Source organism: Hemicordylus capensis, chromosome 1 (assembly GCF_027244095.1).
Source record: "Hemicordylus capensis ecotype Gifberg chromosome 1, rHemCap1.1.pri, whole genome shotgun sequence".
NCBI lineage: Eukaryota > Metazoa > Chordata > Lepidosauria > Squamata > Cordylidae > Hemicordylus > Hemicordylus capensis.
This window is the reverse complement of record NC_069657.1, coordinates 243679381-243696238: the sequence shown is the minus strand read 5'-3', so window position 1 is coordinate 243696238 and position 16858 is coordinate 243679381. Positions and strand designations below refer to the sequence as shown.

At 41.8% G+C, this 16858-nt stretch overlaps 1 protein-coding gene across 12 annotated transcripts in view; it reads right to left on the bottom strand.

The window, feature by feature from the left end:
• Positions 1-6681: 6681 nt before the first annotated feature.
• EVA1A (eva-1 homolog A, regulator of programmed cell death) overlaps positions 6682-16858 on the bottom strand; it is a 126417-nt gene continuing 116240 nt past the window's right edge. For all 12 annotated transcript variants that reach the window (XM_053283910.1, XM_053283901.1, XM_053283911.1 and 9 more), the window contains one exon: positions 6682-7894. In XM_053283910.1, the coding sequence (XP_053139885.1) occupies positions 7536-7894 (359 nt within the window). In that variant the 3' untranslated portion in view covers positions 6682-7535. The remainder of the gene's footprint in view (positions 7895-16858) is intronic.

Genomic DNA, 16858 nt, shown 5'->3' with positions numbered 1-16858 from the left:
AATGACACACTCTCTCTCCCAAGGCAACAATTCAAAACGACTCATTTGTAGAACTTCTGAGAACACAGATGGAGAGCTTCTGCCATACTGTGCATTATTCTTCTTCTTAAGGCTTTCTTTTATTAGTTCTGCTAGTTTTTTGTTAGATCTATTAGTGTTCTTTGCTAATTTGTATCTAATTTGTTGGGGGGGGGGTTCCCCAGACTTCCTGGACCTCACCTCGCCTTTCTCCTCACCTCACCTCCTCCCCTGCCACTTCCCAACTGGCTTTTTGCATGCTAGCACTGGTGCACTGCTTAGTTCTGCTGCTGCCATTGAGGTGCCTCCCCCCACCCCAGAGGGAAAGCAGACAGCAGTGATGGCAAGTGGCCGTCGCAATGATGAAAGCTGCCCCACCCGAGAGGTTAAAAGTTGGATTGGCCTGGCCCCAATCCATCCAGCAATGCCCCTGTGCTTTGGTAGATTGTATTCTGACCTAAGAAGCCTTGTGCTTTTAAAACATATAAACAAATGTATCACATACTTCCATGAGACGTTTGTGAGACTCCAACAGCTGCTTGGAAGTTAACTTAAAGGAATACTGACATTTATTTTGTGAGAGCTTTCAGATGGCACACAGGAAGGAAACAGAGTGCCCGTCAGAACATGTACTGTGGTGGGAAGGTTAGTAAGAAGATTCCAGCTGGGCACAATGCGGGGGGGGGGGAGAGACATACATGTGATGCAAGAGTCAGATGGCAATGGGGAAAGTTAGGGCTGAGAAATGAAGGTTTAGAGGCTTGGCTTTGGGAAACGGCACTTTTCCAAAAGTGCAGGCAATGGTTTATCTGTGCATAAACCCACTAAATGCAAAGATGGACTACTCCATACTAGGTTCCCTGCTGGGAACAAATCATCCTTCTTCTTGGGCAAGTGACAGATGGGCCCATTGCTCAGTGATAGAGTGCAGAAAATCCCAGGTTCAGTCCTTGGCAGCATCTCCAGGTAAGTAGGACTGGGAGAGAGACTCCTGCCTGAGACCTTGGAGAGTCACTGGCAGCCACTGTAGACGATACTAAGCTAGATTCGGATTAAGTCAGCTTCCTATGATCCTTCCAGCCTGGTCCTGCATTCATCATCAATATTGTACTGATTTAAAACAATGCTTTTTATCAAACCTTCAAACACTTTTGCTAGTACAAGAGCTCATTACTCATGACAGCAAGGGTGTCTTGCACAAAGGTGGGGGGAAAGGAAACTAACCCGCAACATCACGCTTCCTCAGCATCAAGCCATTCAAAAGCCCACCCTTTTTGCTACATGAATTGTAACTATTGTTCCTCGTGGAACTGTAAAGAGCCATGATGGTTCATTAGAAGAAAAACCACAAACTAAAGTAGATGAATACTTTGATTAGAATGAACAAAAGAATCACAAAGCTTTAAATAATAGGGTTGCAGGTTCTACAGAACCCTTTGTCAGGTTCAATGGTGAGGGAAACGGTGGGGTGGAAAGGGGGCACACAAGGGGAGCCCTAACTGCCTGAAGCTTGTAGAGTCTAAAGATGGGATTTAGGAGGCTTTATACTTGCACCAGCCTCTGAAAAGTGTGAGATGGTTTCAGCACTGCTATACCCCCCCATATTTTGGAAAGATAAAATCTGGAATTACTCAATCCCAGCAATCCTTGGTGGGTATTGAAACCATCTCACACCTTTCAAATTCTGATCCAAGTCTGCATTAACTACATCCTAAACTCCATCTTAAACACACAAAAGTGTAACAATATTGCGTAACTATTCATTTGACAGTGTATTGGAGAAGAGGGAGAACTCTATGGCTCTAGATCTATGTGAGTGCAACAAAGCTCATGCAAGGGAACTTTCCTTCCTCTCCGCCCCACTACAGTTTCTTTAGCCTCCCACCCACCCCACCCACCAGAAAATCTGGTAAACCTTTAGGAATGATGTAAGATCTGGCATGGGTGGCTGGCTACAATGAGAGAGGGAATCCCCAGAAACTGAGTGGATTTGATTTAGCAGAAGCTGAAGCAACTTGATTAGCTGTGGTTTAAGCTGCCTGAAACTGCAGTGTAGTGTAGTGTGGACCATATATTTCTTTTATACAGTTTGTGAGGGAATAGTTTGGAGAATAGTATCTGCACAATATATTTATGAGCAGCTAAATGCATATATTTTGCTCTGCATCACTGCACACACTAATATTTTCAGCATGCAGTTACACTCAATTAAACTAACACTAGTATGACACCATTTCCCTTTCTACTCCTTTTTGAATATATACAGTAGCTGCCTTATAATGAATCAGACCATTGGTTCATCTAGTTCAGTATTATCAACAATGCCTAGAAGCCGTGGTGAAGCAAGACCTGAAAGAGCCAGCGTTATTGAACACTGTGTGTGTTTGTGTGTGTGGTGCCATTCCTCACAGGATTTGGTTTCCAGAACTCTTTGATCTTTGTTGCCCTCCTCTGAAGCTGTTCCTGTTCATCAACATCTTTCATAAAATACAGGGCCCAGAATTGGACACAATATTCCAAGTGAGGCCTGATTAGAACAGATTGGAGTGGAATGATTATTTCTCATCATCTGAACATTATTAAACATCATCATCATCATCATCATCATCATTATTTTAAAATATTTATTCCCCACCCCTCCAGTCATACCATTAACAAAATAGATAAAATATAAAAAAGAAAAAAAGAAATAAAAATCCAAAGACCACATTTAAAAGTTAATTTAAAAGAAGTTTCAACTTAAAAGTTATAAGTAAAAAGCTAAGAACTAAGAAACTTACCAGATATAAACAGCCGATAAAACATTAAAAGGCCTCTTTAAAAAGAGAAAAAAGCACTGAGGGAGAGAGCATGATGAAGCACTTCTTGGAGGGCATTCCAAAATCTAGTGGCAACCACCTAAAAGGCCCTGTCTCTAATCCCCGCCAACCAAATCACCATTAGTGGGGCTATAAGTAGGACCTGAGATGCTGAACAGAGGGCTCTGGCCAGTTCATATTGGCAAATGCAGTCTGACAGATACCCCGGGCCCATGCCATTTAGGGCTTTAAATTCAAGGCCAGAACCTTGAATCTACACCAGAAGCAGACTGGTAACCAGCGAAGCTGCCGCAGGATGGGTATAACATTCATGAAGTGACTTGCACCCATGAGCAAACTTGCAGGAGCATTCTGGACCAGCTGAAGGTTCCAAACCATCTTCAAGGGCAGCCCCACATAGAGTGCATTGCAGTAGTCCAATCTGGATGTCACCAAACATGAGTGACTGAGGTTGGTCCAGCTTCTCCAAGTAGGGTCGCAGATGGCATACCAGCCATAGCTGGTAAAAAGCATTTCTGCACACTGCCACCACTTGCAGCTCCAAGGACAGCGTCAGGTCCAGAAGCATCTCCAAGCTCCAGGGCATCTCCAAGCTTCAGGTGCAGTTCCAAAAGACCTTGAAGAACACCTCAACACCATAGGGGCCACAGAAATCCTGAAGAAATCCGTTAAGAAATCCTTCCTTATACACCTCTTGGTGTATAAGGAAGCAAGCAAGCCCGTTCATTTATGCATAAATAAATAAAGTTAAAATAAAATAGTGCACAGCTTTGCTGCCACACACAAAAAGGAGGGACAGTTGGGAGGCCAGTGTGCCATACTTGGGTGGTGGGGAGTCGGGGGGAGGTTGGTTAATATGCAGAAATTGGGAAATACTGATCTAGCCCAGTCAACAAGGATATCATGAGAGACTTTGTCAAATGCTTTGATGAAATCAAGATACTCCATGTCCACAGTATTCCTATGATTTACTAAAGTTGTAATTCTATTATTATTTCTTGTTTACACAGTCAGACAGGTATTATTGACTGGTTGGTTTTATCCAGACATCGAGTCCTTCCCAAGGACCTGGGATGGCTGAATTTTATTGTCAATGTTGTTGCTGTTATTATAGATATCGTCACAGAATATAGGCTGTTCCCAAAAAGTTGCTTTTTGTAATTGGCTGATGGTGATTTCTGTGGCCCCTATGGTGTTGAGGTGCTCTTCAAGGTCTTTTAGAACTGCACCCAGGGCGCCAATTACTACTGGGATGATTTTTGTCTTCTTCTGCCACAGCCTTTCAATTTCAATTTGTAGATCTTTGTATTTTGTTATTTTTTTCTATTTCTTTTCCTTCTATTCTGCTATCCCCTGGTATTGCTATGTCGATCATGATGATGATGATGATGATGATGATAGAAATGAGATTGGTCTGGCATTCCTTGCTTCAGATTTCTTGAAATCCATGTTGGATCCTAGTAATCACTAGATTATTTTCTAAGTGCTCACAGACAGATTGCTTCCTTATCTGTTTGAGGATCTTGTCAGGTATCAAAGCCAAACTGATAGGTCTGTAGTTTCCCAGCTCCTCATCCTTCCCTTTTTGAAAATAGAGACATTTGCTCATCTTCCATCTTCCAGCACTTCATTCATTCTCCTGGGAGTTATTTGCACATGGCTTCATGCTACAGGGTAAATGTTGAGCGAAGCCACTTCAAATCATAGCATTGAGGGAAGAAGCTCCTCCCCTCTGCTCTCGGGTTTTGTTCTGAGGCAAATTCACATGGCATGCCGCTGTGTTTTCCTTCTAGCCAATTGGTGGGGGGGGAGTACTAAAGAACCACATCTGCATTACTACAGAAAGTATCCTTCTTATCATGCTAATGATTCTACCTCAGTGCCTCTCCCTATTTGCTCAGAAAAAGTAGCTTAAAACTATTTGTGTTGGAGTGGGTCCAAGGATCTCAAACGGACTTCAGGGTAAGTTTGGCTGGTGTGTGAACGCACACACTCTCTTCTGAAGAAGATTTGGGGTAGAAGCCCAGACTGTAAAGCCTCCAGGAGTTCTCAAAGATTACGGACAATAGTTCTGAGAGAACATCTGCAAGTTCCTGAATTACCTGGAGATGTAATTCATCTGGATCTGGAAAAACTCATTAAGGTAGCTAGATGTTCTCTTACCATTTCTTTACCTCTTTGAGGTGCATTTCCCTCCTTTCTTCATTTGTGCATCTGTTGCCAGATGGCCCACATTTGCCTTGTGGAAGAAGACAGGTGCAAAACAGGTGTTAAGCAGCACTGCTTTCTCTCACATACTCATTACCATTTCACCATCTTCTCCAGACAACAGACCCAACACTTCCTTGACTTTCTCTTGTTTTGGACATATCTGTAAAAATCCTTCTTGTTTTTAGCATCCCTCGCAAGGTTCAGGGCACTCTTTTGTACCACTCTTTGATTATGTGCCCTTCCTTCTGTTTTCAACAGGTGTCCTTTGTGCTTCTTTGCTGTTCAGAGTTCTCCTCTGTGCATCCACACTGGTTTCTTGTGACGTCTCTCATTTTCCTTCTTATGGGAATTGTTTGTGATTGTGTCTTCAGTATCTCACTTTGCAGAATCTCCTGTCCCTCTTTAACTCTTTCCTCCTTTAGGATTTCTAGCCATGGGATCCTATCTAGATTTCCTCTGAGGAAATCCTCGCTGATTAGTGAGCTGGAAGTCAATTTTGTTTAATATTTGATGTAATGAGATTCTTAAGATATTGTTAAAATCAATAAAAAATTTAAAGCAAAAAAAAAGAAGATTTCCTCTGAGGTCATAACAGTCACTTTCCCTATAATTCAGGGTACACCTCATTTCCCTTTCCCTTGATATAATGCATTTCAAGATGACATGGTCACTCCCCCCACCCACCCAGGGTTCCCCCCGCAACACTTTTCATTTCATCAACTAATTTTTCTCCGTTGGTAAGGACTAAGTCAGTCCAGAATAGCTGATTCCCTCATTCCTTCTGAATTATGAAACTGCCAGCAAGGGAGGTCAAAAACTCAGCAGAGTTAGACTTCCAGCAGATGTCAGGAGTACATCTAAAGCTACCCAATATTTGTTGACAGAAATCTTAGAAACCACTCTAAAGAATAATGAGGGAATATGTTTCTCGAAATAGTTAACTTAAACTTTAGAAATACCTGAGCATATGTGTCTGACTGATTGAGGAAAATCTTAAATCCATAAATGCATACTTTACACACTAAGGGACCAATGCTAAGTGACCTGTGCTGCTTCTTATAGGGCAGTCAAAGGGTTAAGGAGCAGCACTGTGGTTTCAGGAAGGGGAAAGCATGCCTCATTAACACTCTGGAATTTTTGTCAGGATATTAATGCCAGGGTGGGCAGAAGAAAGGCAGTAAACATTGTATCACCTTAATATGTCAGGGGGCACTGAACAAAGTTCCACATCAGGGATTAGTGTGTGAAACTGGGCTGATCGCTTCCAGTGGAAATGGCTTGGATCAGCAGCATATGCAATCTATGGAAATGTTGAAGGAGAGGGGCTGGCTCCGAGCTCACTGAAATTTAGGGCCAGGCCTTCTTGAAACCACTTGAGTCACCAATAAAACTGGCTGATGTGCTCAGACCAATCACCCTTAGCAGGGTGCAGTTGTGGCAACTTTAGGAAATCTCCAGAAAGATCCCCAGTTCAAAGAAATATGAAGAAAGCAGCATCTTTTCAACATTTAATGATCACTTTTGTGTAGTATTTGGAGTCGCTTATTCCCATTTTCTATCTGAAATTTAAATGCAACCCTTTTCTTCTTTATATTTTATTTGGAATTAAATATATAAAAATGTTGTGCATCACTGCCTGTAAAAAAATTGGATTTTAATACCAGTAATTAATAAGGCACATCACTGTGCAGCATTCTCAGTACACAAACACAAACACACGAACACATATCCTTTCAACCTTTTTGAGGTGGCTAACAGTTTACTCATCACTGACACAGCTCCTATAACAACATACAGTGTCTTGTTGGAAGACCAGATGGAAAGGAAGGGTGGGGGGATCAGGAGGGAAGCATTCTATCCCTGAGGTGTCTGTAAAAATGCTGCCACTGAAGTTTAAAAACACAGTCTTAAATAACGAGATATAATATTGAACATCCAAGCACCAAGATGATTTCATAGTATAGGACTACCCAGTTCTATAGGAATCCCTCCCTCCCTCATTTTGTAACTAAATTAATTCCTAGACTTTCCAAAGACATTCACTCATCATGCTCTTCTGCATGGTTCCTTCTTCAGCAACGTGGTCTTTTAATAATCTCCAGCAGTTTTCTTACCATTAAAATATAGGGAAAGCAAAAAACAACCTAACCCATTCTTCTCAGACATGTGGAGGGGGGTGGGGATTTTACATTTTAGAACTCCCAAATATTCTTTAATAATCTCTTATAAGTGAGTTTTCAATATTGTATGTCCCCTTACACTCCAGAATAACACAAACTGTTCTTCCTTTCTCCAGAACAAGATCTTTGTGAACAACAAGGAGAAGACTGGAATGCTTTATTGCTGGATGTCTGTGTGCCTTCAGTAAATAAACTCTTTGCATAAGAAAGGAAGGCATTGTAAAGTAGAGCTACTTTCCTCTTTCTTCCCCCAACAGGCTGAGAAGACACTCTGGCTGCAGATCTCGATGGTAGGATTTGCTAGCCATTAGTAATAGTGATTCAGGCTTCTGGTCCCTGGGATGTCTGGCTGCCCATTCATCCATATCTCCCGGATGATGCGCTCCCTTTCTTCTAGTCTTTGAGCTCTCTCCAGCTCCTCAGCTGAGGTGAAAACATTCATGTTCAGAGTCCTCTCAAACCTGCGGTGCCGCCTAGCAGAGAGGTCAGATATGGTTTCCGAGTCATTATCGCTGCTCTCACTGTCACTGTCCCGCAGTGGCTTTTTTGCTGGTGATAGTTTGCAGTCAGTTCGGCAGGAGACTCGGAGCACCAAAGCCATCAAGGTTAGGAGGAGTCCAAGACAAATGCCAGAGACAAAATACAGAGCTGCACGCTCAGGGTTTTCTGAAAGGAGAAAAAGAAACAGTTTTTAGAGGGTAGGCGAGAAGAAATTAATATGGTCATGGGGTACACAAACAGAGAGAGCCTGAGTTCATAATAGTTTTGTAACAATGTATTATTTACCAATCAAGACAACAGAGAGAAATTGGGGTCTTGGGGAGGAAGGAAAGGACTAATGCATGATATTAAGAGCATGAAATAGGAACATAGGAAGCTGCCATATACTGAGTCAGACCATTGGTCTATCTAGCTCAGTATTGTCTTCACAGAATGGCAGCGGCTTCTCCAAGGTTGCAGGTAGGAATCTCTCTAAGCCCTATCTTGAAGATTATTTATTATTATTATTATTATTATTATTATTATTATTATTATATTTATATTTATATTTATATTTATATCCCGCTCTTCCTCCAAGGAGCCCAGAGCGGTGTACTACATACTTGAGTTTCTCTTTCACAACGACCATGTGAAGTAGGTTAGGCTGAGAGAGAAGTGACTGGCCCAGAGTCACCCAGCTAGTTTCATGGTTGAATGGGGATTTGAACTCGGGTCTCCCCGGTCCTAGTCCAGCACTCTAACCACTATACCACGCTGGCTCTCAGATGCCAGGGAGGGAACTTGGAACCTTCTTCTCTTCCCAGAGCAGCCCCACCCCCTGAGGGGAATATCTTACAGTGCTCACACTTCTTGTCTCCCATTCATATGCAACCAGGGTGGACCCTGCTTAGCTAGGGGGACAAGTCATGCTTGCTACCACAAGACCAGCTCTCTACCACAAGACCATGCGTACGAGTGGAGTTAGGAGAGACACACATTTGTAGTGGGAGGCAGAAGAATAGGTGTTTGGAGATTGCATAGAAACTCATTAATCTTGGGATGTATGATGAACAGACTAAAAAGCAATATGTAAAGAGGCAATAATGAAATTAGAAGTAACTGATTCGTGATTATGTGATGGCAATCCAATTCGTTGGTAACATACCAAGGATCACAACTGATTAATCAAAACAAGACACAAGAGTAAAGAGTCTATTGAGATTGGGGAAAGAGACAGACTGGACCGGGCCTTTATTAAGATTCAAAATCATTGACTTTGGTTCCTTCAGCGACAGTTGTACTTCAGATCAGATCAGATTCTTTATTACGGTCATTGACCAGTAAACAAAACTTTAACAATTAAATTATATATACTACAGAACTAAGTTCGCACTAGTACTTCTAATAATCAATCATATTCTAGAAAAATGTTTAGCATATTATTTATAATTGTAAGTGGGTGGGCCGTTGACACCTAGAGGCTGTCCCCTTTTCCTCCTTGTTGGCTGGTGCCAGGGACAAGCCAGGCCTCAGCACTCCCAGCCCTGGTTCTCTCCTCAAGCGGGCCTGTGATAACAGATATCTCTACCTTATATTGATAATAATTCACTTTTCTGTTCTGCAGCTACTAAGTGAGCTAATCACTTTCCAGATTTATTTCAAAAAATCCGTTTTGCAAAATTGTATGTTTTTCAAAGCTGAATTACATTTTGATTCCTGTTACTGTCTCAAAGCTGTTTGTTAAATAAAACCGACCTCATGTCTTTTTTATGTTGTTTCCAAAAATACTCCCCTTATATATGCTTCCAAGGTATTCCATAATGTTGTAATGAACATATTCTCATATTGCTTGGTTGATCACATCATAAATCTCCTGATCTCATAATAAAAAAGTGTTTCAACCCCATTTCGTGAAATTTCTATAATCACATTATCACCAAAGCATTGTGACTAGAGCATGATCAGTGCAGATCATTGACCCAATTTTGGCCTCTGACCTTTCTCTGCTTATAACATTCTCTGTGTTAATAGGCTTCAAGTCTAGAACTTGTAGACAGATTACCATCTCGGAGCAGAAAATAGCTCAGGGCACTTCTACAAATGATACAGAAATTGCTACTTAAGCTTCACCTGTCTCTATAATGATAGCCCAAACACCTATGTTGCAAACATGTCCACTGCAAATTTTTTATGGTCCTAATGCACTCTACACTGAATTTTTAAAGTGGAAATGCCATCCCCCAAGGCAGGAGCCAAAATACTTTTTAAAAACAACAACAACACTATTGTGCCTGTACAAAATACTGTCTCTTCACAGGAAACAGAAAGAGCACATATACATTGATTTTAAAAAATGCAAATGTAAATCCATCTTCCAGCTGGGCACTCAAAATTTAAAGCAAGCCTCCAGCACGTGATTTTGGTCAGGACCCCAAACCCCATAGCTAAATTGGCTATTGCGGAATATCAGTAATCAATAATTCCAACAATAGGAGAGAGATTCTTTGGGAGGCAGGAGCTGGGTAAGATGGGAATGTCCTACCCAGATTATCTCCCCAATATTTTAGCGAGGATGGATGAAAAGCTATCCTACCCAGCTCCCACATCCCACACAATCACTCTCCAGTCGTCCTACCTTGTTGTTTTGGGTTTATATGACAGCCATTCATATATGACCGATGCCTGGAGCCAGGGGCATAACTATAATAGGGCAAGGGGAGACAGTTGTCTGGGGGCCCACTGCCTTGGAGGGGCCCCCAGAGGCAAGTCACATGACTGACTCCCCCAACCGCATGCCTGGGCTTCCTTCAGTTGTATTCATCCTCTGAAATTGATGTGAGTGTTAAGACCTGGAGCTACCAGAACAGCCTGTCTTTCTCTAGTACCATTAAATGACTTGCATCATCCACAATTTACAAAACTGTTACCACTATTCAGCCTCATTTAAGATTTCTTTACTTCATGAGCTGAGCTGCAGTGAGGGGGGGCATTTTAAAATTTTGTATCTGGGCCCACTCCAACCTTACTATGCCCCTGCCTGGAGCACCTTCCTATGAGGCAAGGCTACAGCATCTGGGGCTTTTTAGTTTGGAAAAGAAGTGACTACGGGGAGACATGATAAAGGTGTATAAAATTATGCACGGAGTAGACAGAATGGACAGAGAGAAATTTTTCTCCCTCTCTCACAACACTAGAACCAGGGGTCATCCCAGGATACTGAAGGCCATGAAATTTAGAACCAACTAAAGGAAGTACTTTTTCACACAGTACATAATCTATGGGATTCTCTGCCACGGGATGTGGTGATGGCCACTAGCTTGGATGGCTTTAAAAGGGGCAGATTCGTGGAGGACAGGTCTATCAATGGCTATTAGTCTGATAGCTATAGGCAACCTCCAGCCTCAGAGGCAAAATGCCTCTAAATATCAACTGTAGGGGAGCAACAGCAGGAGAGAGGGCATGCCCTCACCACTTAGCTGTGGGCTTCTCAGAGGCATCTGGTGGGCCACTGTGTGAAACAGGATGCTGGACTAGATAGGCCGTGGGCCTGAACCAGCAGGGCTGTTCTTAAGGCTGCTGAGTGAATTCAGGGCAGAGGTGAAACTTGAACCAATTAATTGTTCAATCTCTGAACTACTATCCTGTTCAACCCTAGTAAGCATCCATCTAGTGGCTGTTGCTGGTTTCTACCAGGAGTTTCCTTTTAGACTGAGAACACTTTGGGGACAGGAAACCATCTTCTCCTCCTTATTCTTATTATTTTTCTATGTAAACCACTTTGAGAACTTTTTTGTCAAAAAGTGGTATATAAATTAAAAATAAAAATATGCTATACCAGCTTTCTTTGTACCAGCCCATTAATATGCTCAAATTCCTTTCATGATGGACATTAACTTAACAGTGGCTGACATCCTGCCTAAATTTATTAGAGGAAATCCTATTGAAATTTAGTAGTACTTCAGAGTAACTCTTAGTAATATGGTCTGGATGTCAGCCACTGACTGTCACAAGCAGTTTGCTAAGGAGAACAAAGACTCCCACAGATTTTAAACACTGTGCTGGAATTTGATTTTAAAAAACAGTTCACATCCACTGCATATGATTAATAATTCTTATTAAGATGTGCTTTTAAACTCCACAGATATATAGAAAGACTGTAGCTGACATCCAGCCTAACGCTGTGGTAGTGAAACAAATTTGCACATACACATGAAATGTGTGTAGCTACACAGATGCTAATGGTTGTGCAATCACTTGCACTCTTGATCAGCTTGTGCAGGCGTTGTGCCTGTGCAACAAGGACATCAGAACATGATGCAGACGTCTACTTCTGCAGCTTATTATATAAGCCCCCCTGTTGTGCTAGTCAGTGTAACACGTCTGGAATCCAAGCTCCCAACTTAGTGCAACTTGCTAGGCTAGCACAACAGCCTTGCACTAGTGCAATATGTCGCCATAAGTGCAGCATTAGTCTGGATGTCAGCCAAAGACATTTCCCAAAGATGGCCATCACTCAGTAGAAGACATGTCCTGTTCCTGGCATCTCCAGATACAAAAGATTTCAGATCAGAAGGCTAGAATGGCCTTTGCCAGAGTCCTTGAAGATCTGCTGCCAGGGAGAGTAGACAATACTGGGCAAGGTGGGCCAGTAACTTGACTCAGTAAGGCAGCTTTATATGTATTTACATATACAGAAAAAGAGCCAACATGTTGTCCAACTCTATAAAAGTTTCCCCCAGATTTCCCTGGAACCTATCCAACCTAAAAGGTTAATATAATTAACCCTGCTCATGTTTTTCTGTTCCAGCCCTTGGGCTTAAATACATATGAACAGCAGAGTAGAATGTTCCATCCATTAAATAACTGACCTCATAAAACAATGAGACTCCATAGTTCTCACTGGCTAAACTGAAAGTTGAAAATTCAAATAAACATGCAGACCTGCATGATCTGAGGGAAACTGTTTGAATGAATGCACACCTCCATAGATTCCTATGATAATTTTTAGCTGTATATTTCTTTGTATAGTTGTTGTTCTTGTATATGTGTACTGTCTTTTATGAGGGTGAACTGGCTTAAAAAGTGGACATCATAAATGCTTCCTCATGGGAGGGCACTGAGACTGACTTGGCTGTCCTTGGGAACAACTTCTGCTGGAAGCTGGGCAGAAGAATAGTGTCCTTGTTGGTTTTGCTGCACCTTTCAGTACTCTCAGTCATGTTAGCAGCTCTGTTGGTAGTCCCAATGGAGCTGGGACTAGGAGACACTGTTTTGTGCTGGTTCTGGTCCTATCTGGAGGGCAGATTCCACAGAATGTAGTGACTGGAGGACTTTTGTTCTTCTCCTTGGCCATTGGCCTAGCTGAGTTACTGTAGCGAATGGTGACTAAAGTGTTGTGCCAAAGGCTTCACAGAAAAGGAGGGCTTGAAAAAAGGATTTAAAGAAAATAAGAGGGGAGTTCAAGACTAGTATGCAAATGATGCCCCATCCGAACTCTCCTTTTCATCAGATACTAGGAAGGTAGTGAAGCTCCTGACCAGCGTCTGGACTCTGTGATGAGCTGGATGTAGACTAATAAACTAAGTCCTGCTTTTACTGTATCATGTTTTTTCATATTGACTGATATCCAGACTAGGTTACTCAATAGTGACTCAGACGTTTCTCTGAAGAACTACTTAATTTTAATAGGACTTCCATTGAGTAATTTAGTCAGGATGTCAGCCACTGTGCTTAATGAATTTCTTTTTTATTTGTTCATAAGTGGGGATGTCTGTTAAGATGGGATACAAGTTTACAAACTAAAATTAAACAGATCCAGACAAGATGGATGTGCTTTGGTCAATAGGAAAGCCAATCAAGAACATATTATTCAGTTATTTTGAATGGGGTAGCACTTCCCTTGAAGGATCAAGTGCACAGAGTGTGCTCCTGGAACTAGCTTTGATTGTGGATGCTCCAGGGATAGCTGGCTCTGCAGAGCTTTGAGTGATACACTAGCTGCACCCTTTCCTGAAGAACAGCAATCTCGCCGCTGCTGTGCATGTCTTGATCTTAATCCCAATCAGCCCCTCTCATGGCTGCTATTTAATTCTCTTTTTTAAAAAAAGTCTAAACTATGCATTTAATGTAACATGTAGTTTGATCCTCAGTCTATAGGTGCAGGGTGGTTGAGAGCTTAAACGTTTACAATTTATAAGCCGCCATTTTATAACTTCCAAAGGACTCCAAAGAAGGACAAAATCATATTAAAAGTATAAAAATTACAAACAAATACAACAAAAATAATAAAAACATTTTTTTAAAGGAGCAGCAATAAAAACAATAAAGTTAGTAAGAGGACCATGAAAGTTTATTGAGGCTGTTCTTATGTGCAGCCTAACCCAGGCTAGGGACACCCAACCTGGCTTAGGCTGCACGTGAGAACCACTGGGATCACTCCTGATCCCAGTGGGCCAGCACCACCTAGCCTGGCTTTTTAGCTTGGCTGCTAGCCAAGATCAAAGGAGAGGACACTTCCTTAACCCAGGCTACTTGCTTGTGTGCAAGCCCAGCTGCTTCCAACCCTTCTTCCCCCCCCACACACACACACCTGCCCAACTGCACTATTGTGTGAACAGCCCCAGTCTCTTACTAAATTCCTAGATGAACTCATGGGGAACACATTAAACAACATCAAATATGAGGCCCCATAAGTGTTTTTAAAGTGAGCTTGCTTGAGGAGACTGGAATGTACTCTGAGACTGAGACTGACTTGGAGTCTCCAGAAATCTGAATCAATCTCTAGGGTGCTTTCCAGATTGTGAGACTTACACCACAAAAAGTGGTGTAAATGGCAGCATTTTGTGGCACCAAATTCAAACCACATTAGAGGTCCGTTGTAAGGGGGCAAGCCTCCGACAACGGGCAAATACAGCTATTTTTTAAAAAGCATAGGTGCGATGTTATAGGGCTGTGACAAAACAATCAAACCCAAAAGAAGGCATCAGAATTATGAATGGGACCTTCCTTATAATGCAGGGGCAATACGGAATATGGAAGTACACTTATACAGGCAATACAGAAGCACACTTAAGGGACCCGTTGCGACATTGTGACAGCATGCAATCTGGAAAGCACCCAGATGATTACTGAAAGCAATCCTAGCTATGTCAATTATGTGATACTGGGGAAAATATTGGGGTGGGTGGGCAATACAACCCTAGACATGATGCACACTGCTTACTTTTCAGGCTGGGGAGATATATATATATATATATATATATATATATATATATATATATATATATATACACACACACACACACAGACATCTGCTTATTTAACATATGGTCACTTCAGTATGGTGTCCCTCAGGGCTCCATATTGTCTCCGATGTTGTTTAACATCTACATGAAACCACTGGGAGAGATCATCAGGAGATTTGGTGCAAGGTGTTATCAGTATGCTGATGACACCCAAATCTTTTTCTCCATGTCAGCATCATCAGGAGAAGGCATAACCTCCCTAAATGCCTGCCTGGAGGCAGTGATGGGCTGGATGAGAGATAACAGGCTGAGGCTGAATCCAGATAAGACGGAGGGACTTATTGAGTGGGATCGGAACTTGGGAGATGATTTTGATCTGCCAGTTCTGGATGGGGTCATACTTCCCCAGAAGCAACAGGTACGCAGTCCAGGGATACTTCTGGACACAAACCTCCCCCTGGTGTTCCAGGTTGAGGCAGTGGCCAGAGGTGCCTTTTATCAGCTTCAGCTGATACGCCAGCTGCATCCATTTCTTGAGATAAATAAAATTATCTCAGAACAGTAGTGCATCTGCTGGTCACCTCCAGACTTGATTACTGCAATGCACTCTATGTGGGGCTGCCTTTGTACATAGTCCAGAAATTGCAATTGGTCCAGAATGCAGCAGCCAGGTTGGTCTCTGGGTCATCTCAGAGAGACCATATCACTCCTATCTTAAAGATCTACACTGGATGCTGATAAGTTTTGGTTATAACCTATAAAGCCCTAAAAAGCTTGGGCCCTGGGTATTTAAGAGAACACCTTCTTTGCTATGAACCACACCGCCATTGAAATCGTCTGGAAAGGTTCATCTGCAGTTGCCACCGGCTCGTCTGGTGGCTACTCAGGGATAGGCCTTCTCCGTTGCTGCCCCCAGAGCCTCCCCATCTCTTACAACTTTTTAAAGTTGTAAGACTGCAGTCAAGACACATTTGTTCACCCAGGCTTTTAATTAGATATACTTTTAATTGTTTTTAATAGTTTTAACATTTTAAATTTTAAATTGTTGTGATGTTTTAACCTTTTTATTTGTTGTTTTTATTGTTTTGTTTTAAACTGCCCAGAGACTTGCGTTTTTAGTGGTATACAAATGTGTCAAATAAATAAATAAATGGTAAATAATAGTTGTTCAGTAGTGCTGAAATCAATTTGTCACAATTATACACACACGAAGAAAAAATCAATCAATCTAAGAACTCGTAATTAATCAAAGTAAGAATTACAACTAATGAATACTCTGATAGTTCTTAAAGAAAGTAGAAGAGCAGGAATGAAATGCATCTTGTTAAAGGATCCCAATTTATCAAATAGTAACAACTATACTTGTACACAATTCCTCTTTGAAAAATCTCCACTATTATGAGGCAGGGATGGGGATAAGCAGACACTTCCTCTCACTCACAAGACCAACAGCAACCCTCAGCATTTATAACATAACCCACTCAGCTAAATTGTACTTAGTGGGAGGAAAGGTGGGGGGAAACCCACCTTCACAAATATATCACTCAGCCATTCAACAAGAACAAAAGAATAATCCTGGTACTTAGTTAAGACTCCAAACATTGTTTAAGAAATATTTCTGTGTATATGCACAACACATATACACAGTGCAACTTTTGTTCATATTTAATCATGAAAAGACAAGACGAGAAAAAACAGGTTTAGAAAAGTAGGCAGGGAGTAGGCTGTATGCCTGTTTTTGTTTTTTGTCCCCACCCCACCATTAGAGACAGATCTCTTGTAACATTTGGCTTCTCTGACATTTTATCCACTGTGGGGGTGGGGGAGGGGGGATGCACATGTGTGCATGATGGGATCTACCTTGATTCCTTCCGATCTGCAAAGAGCACAATTTAGCCAGCACATC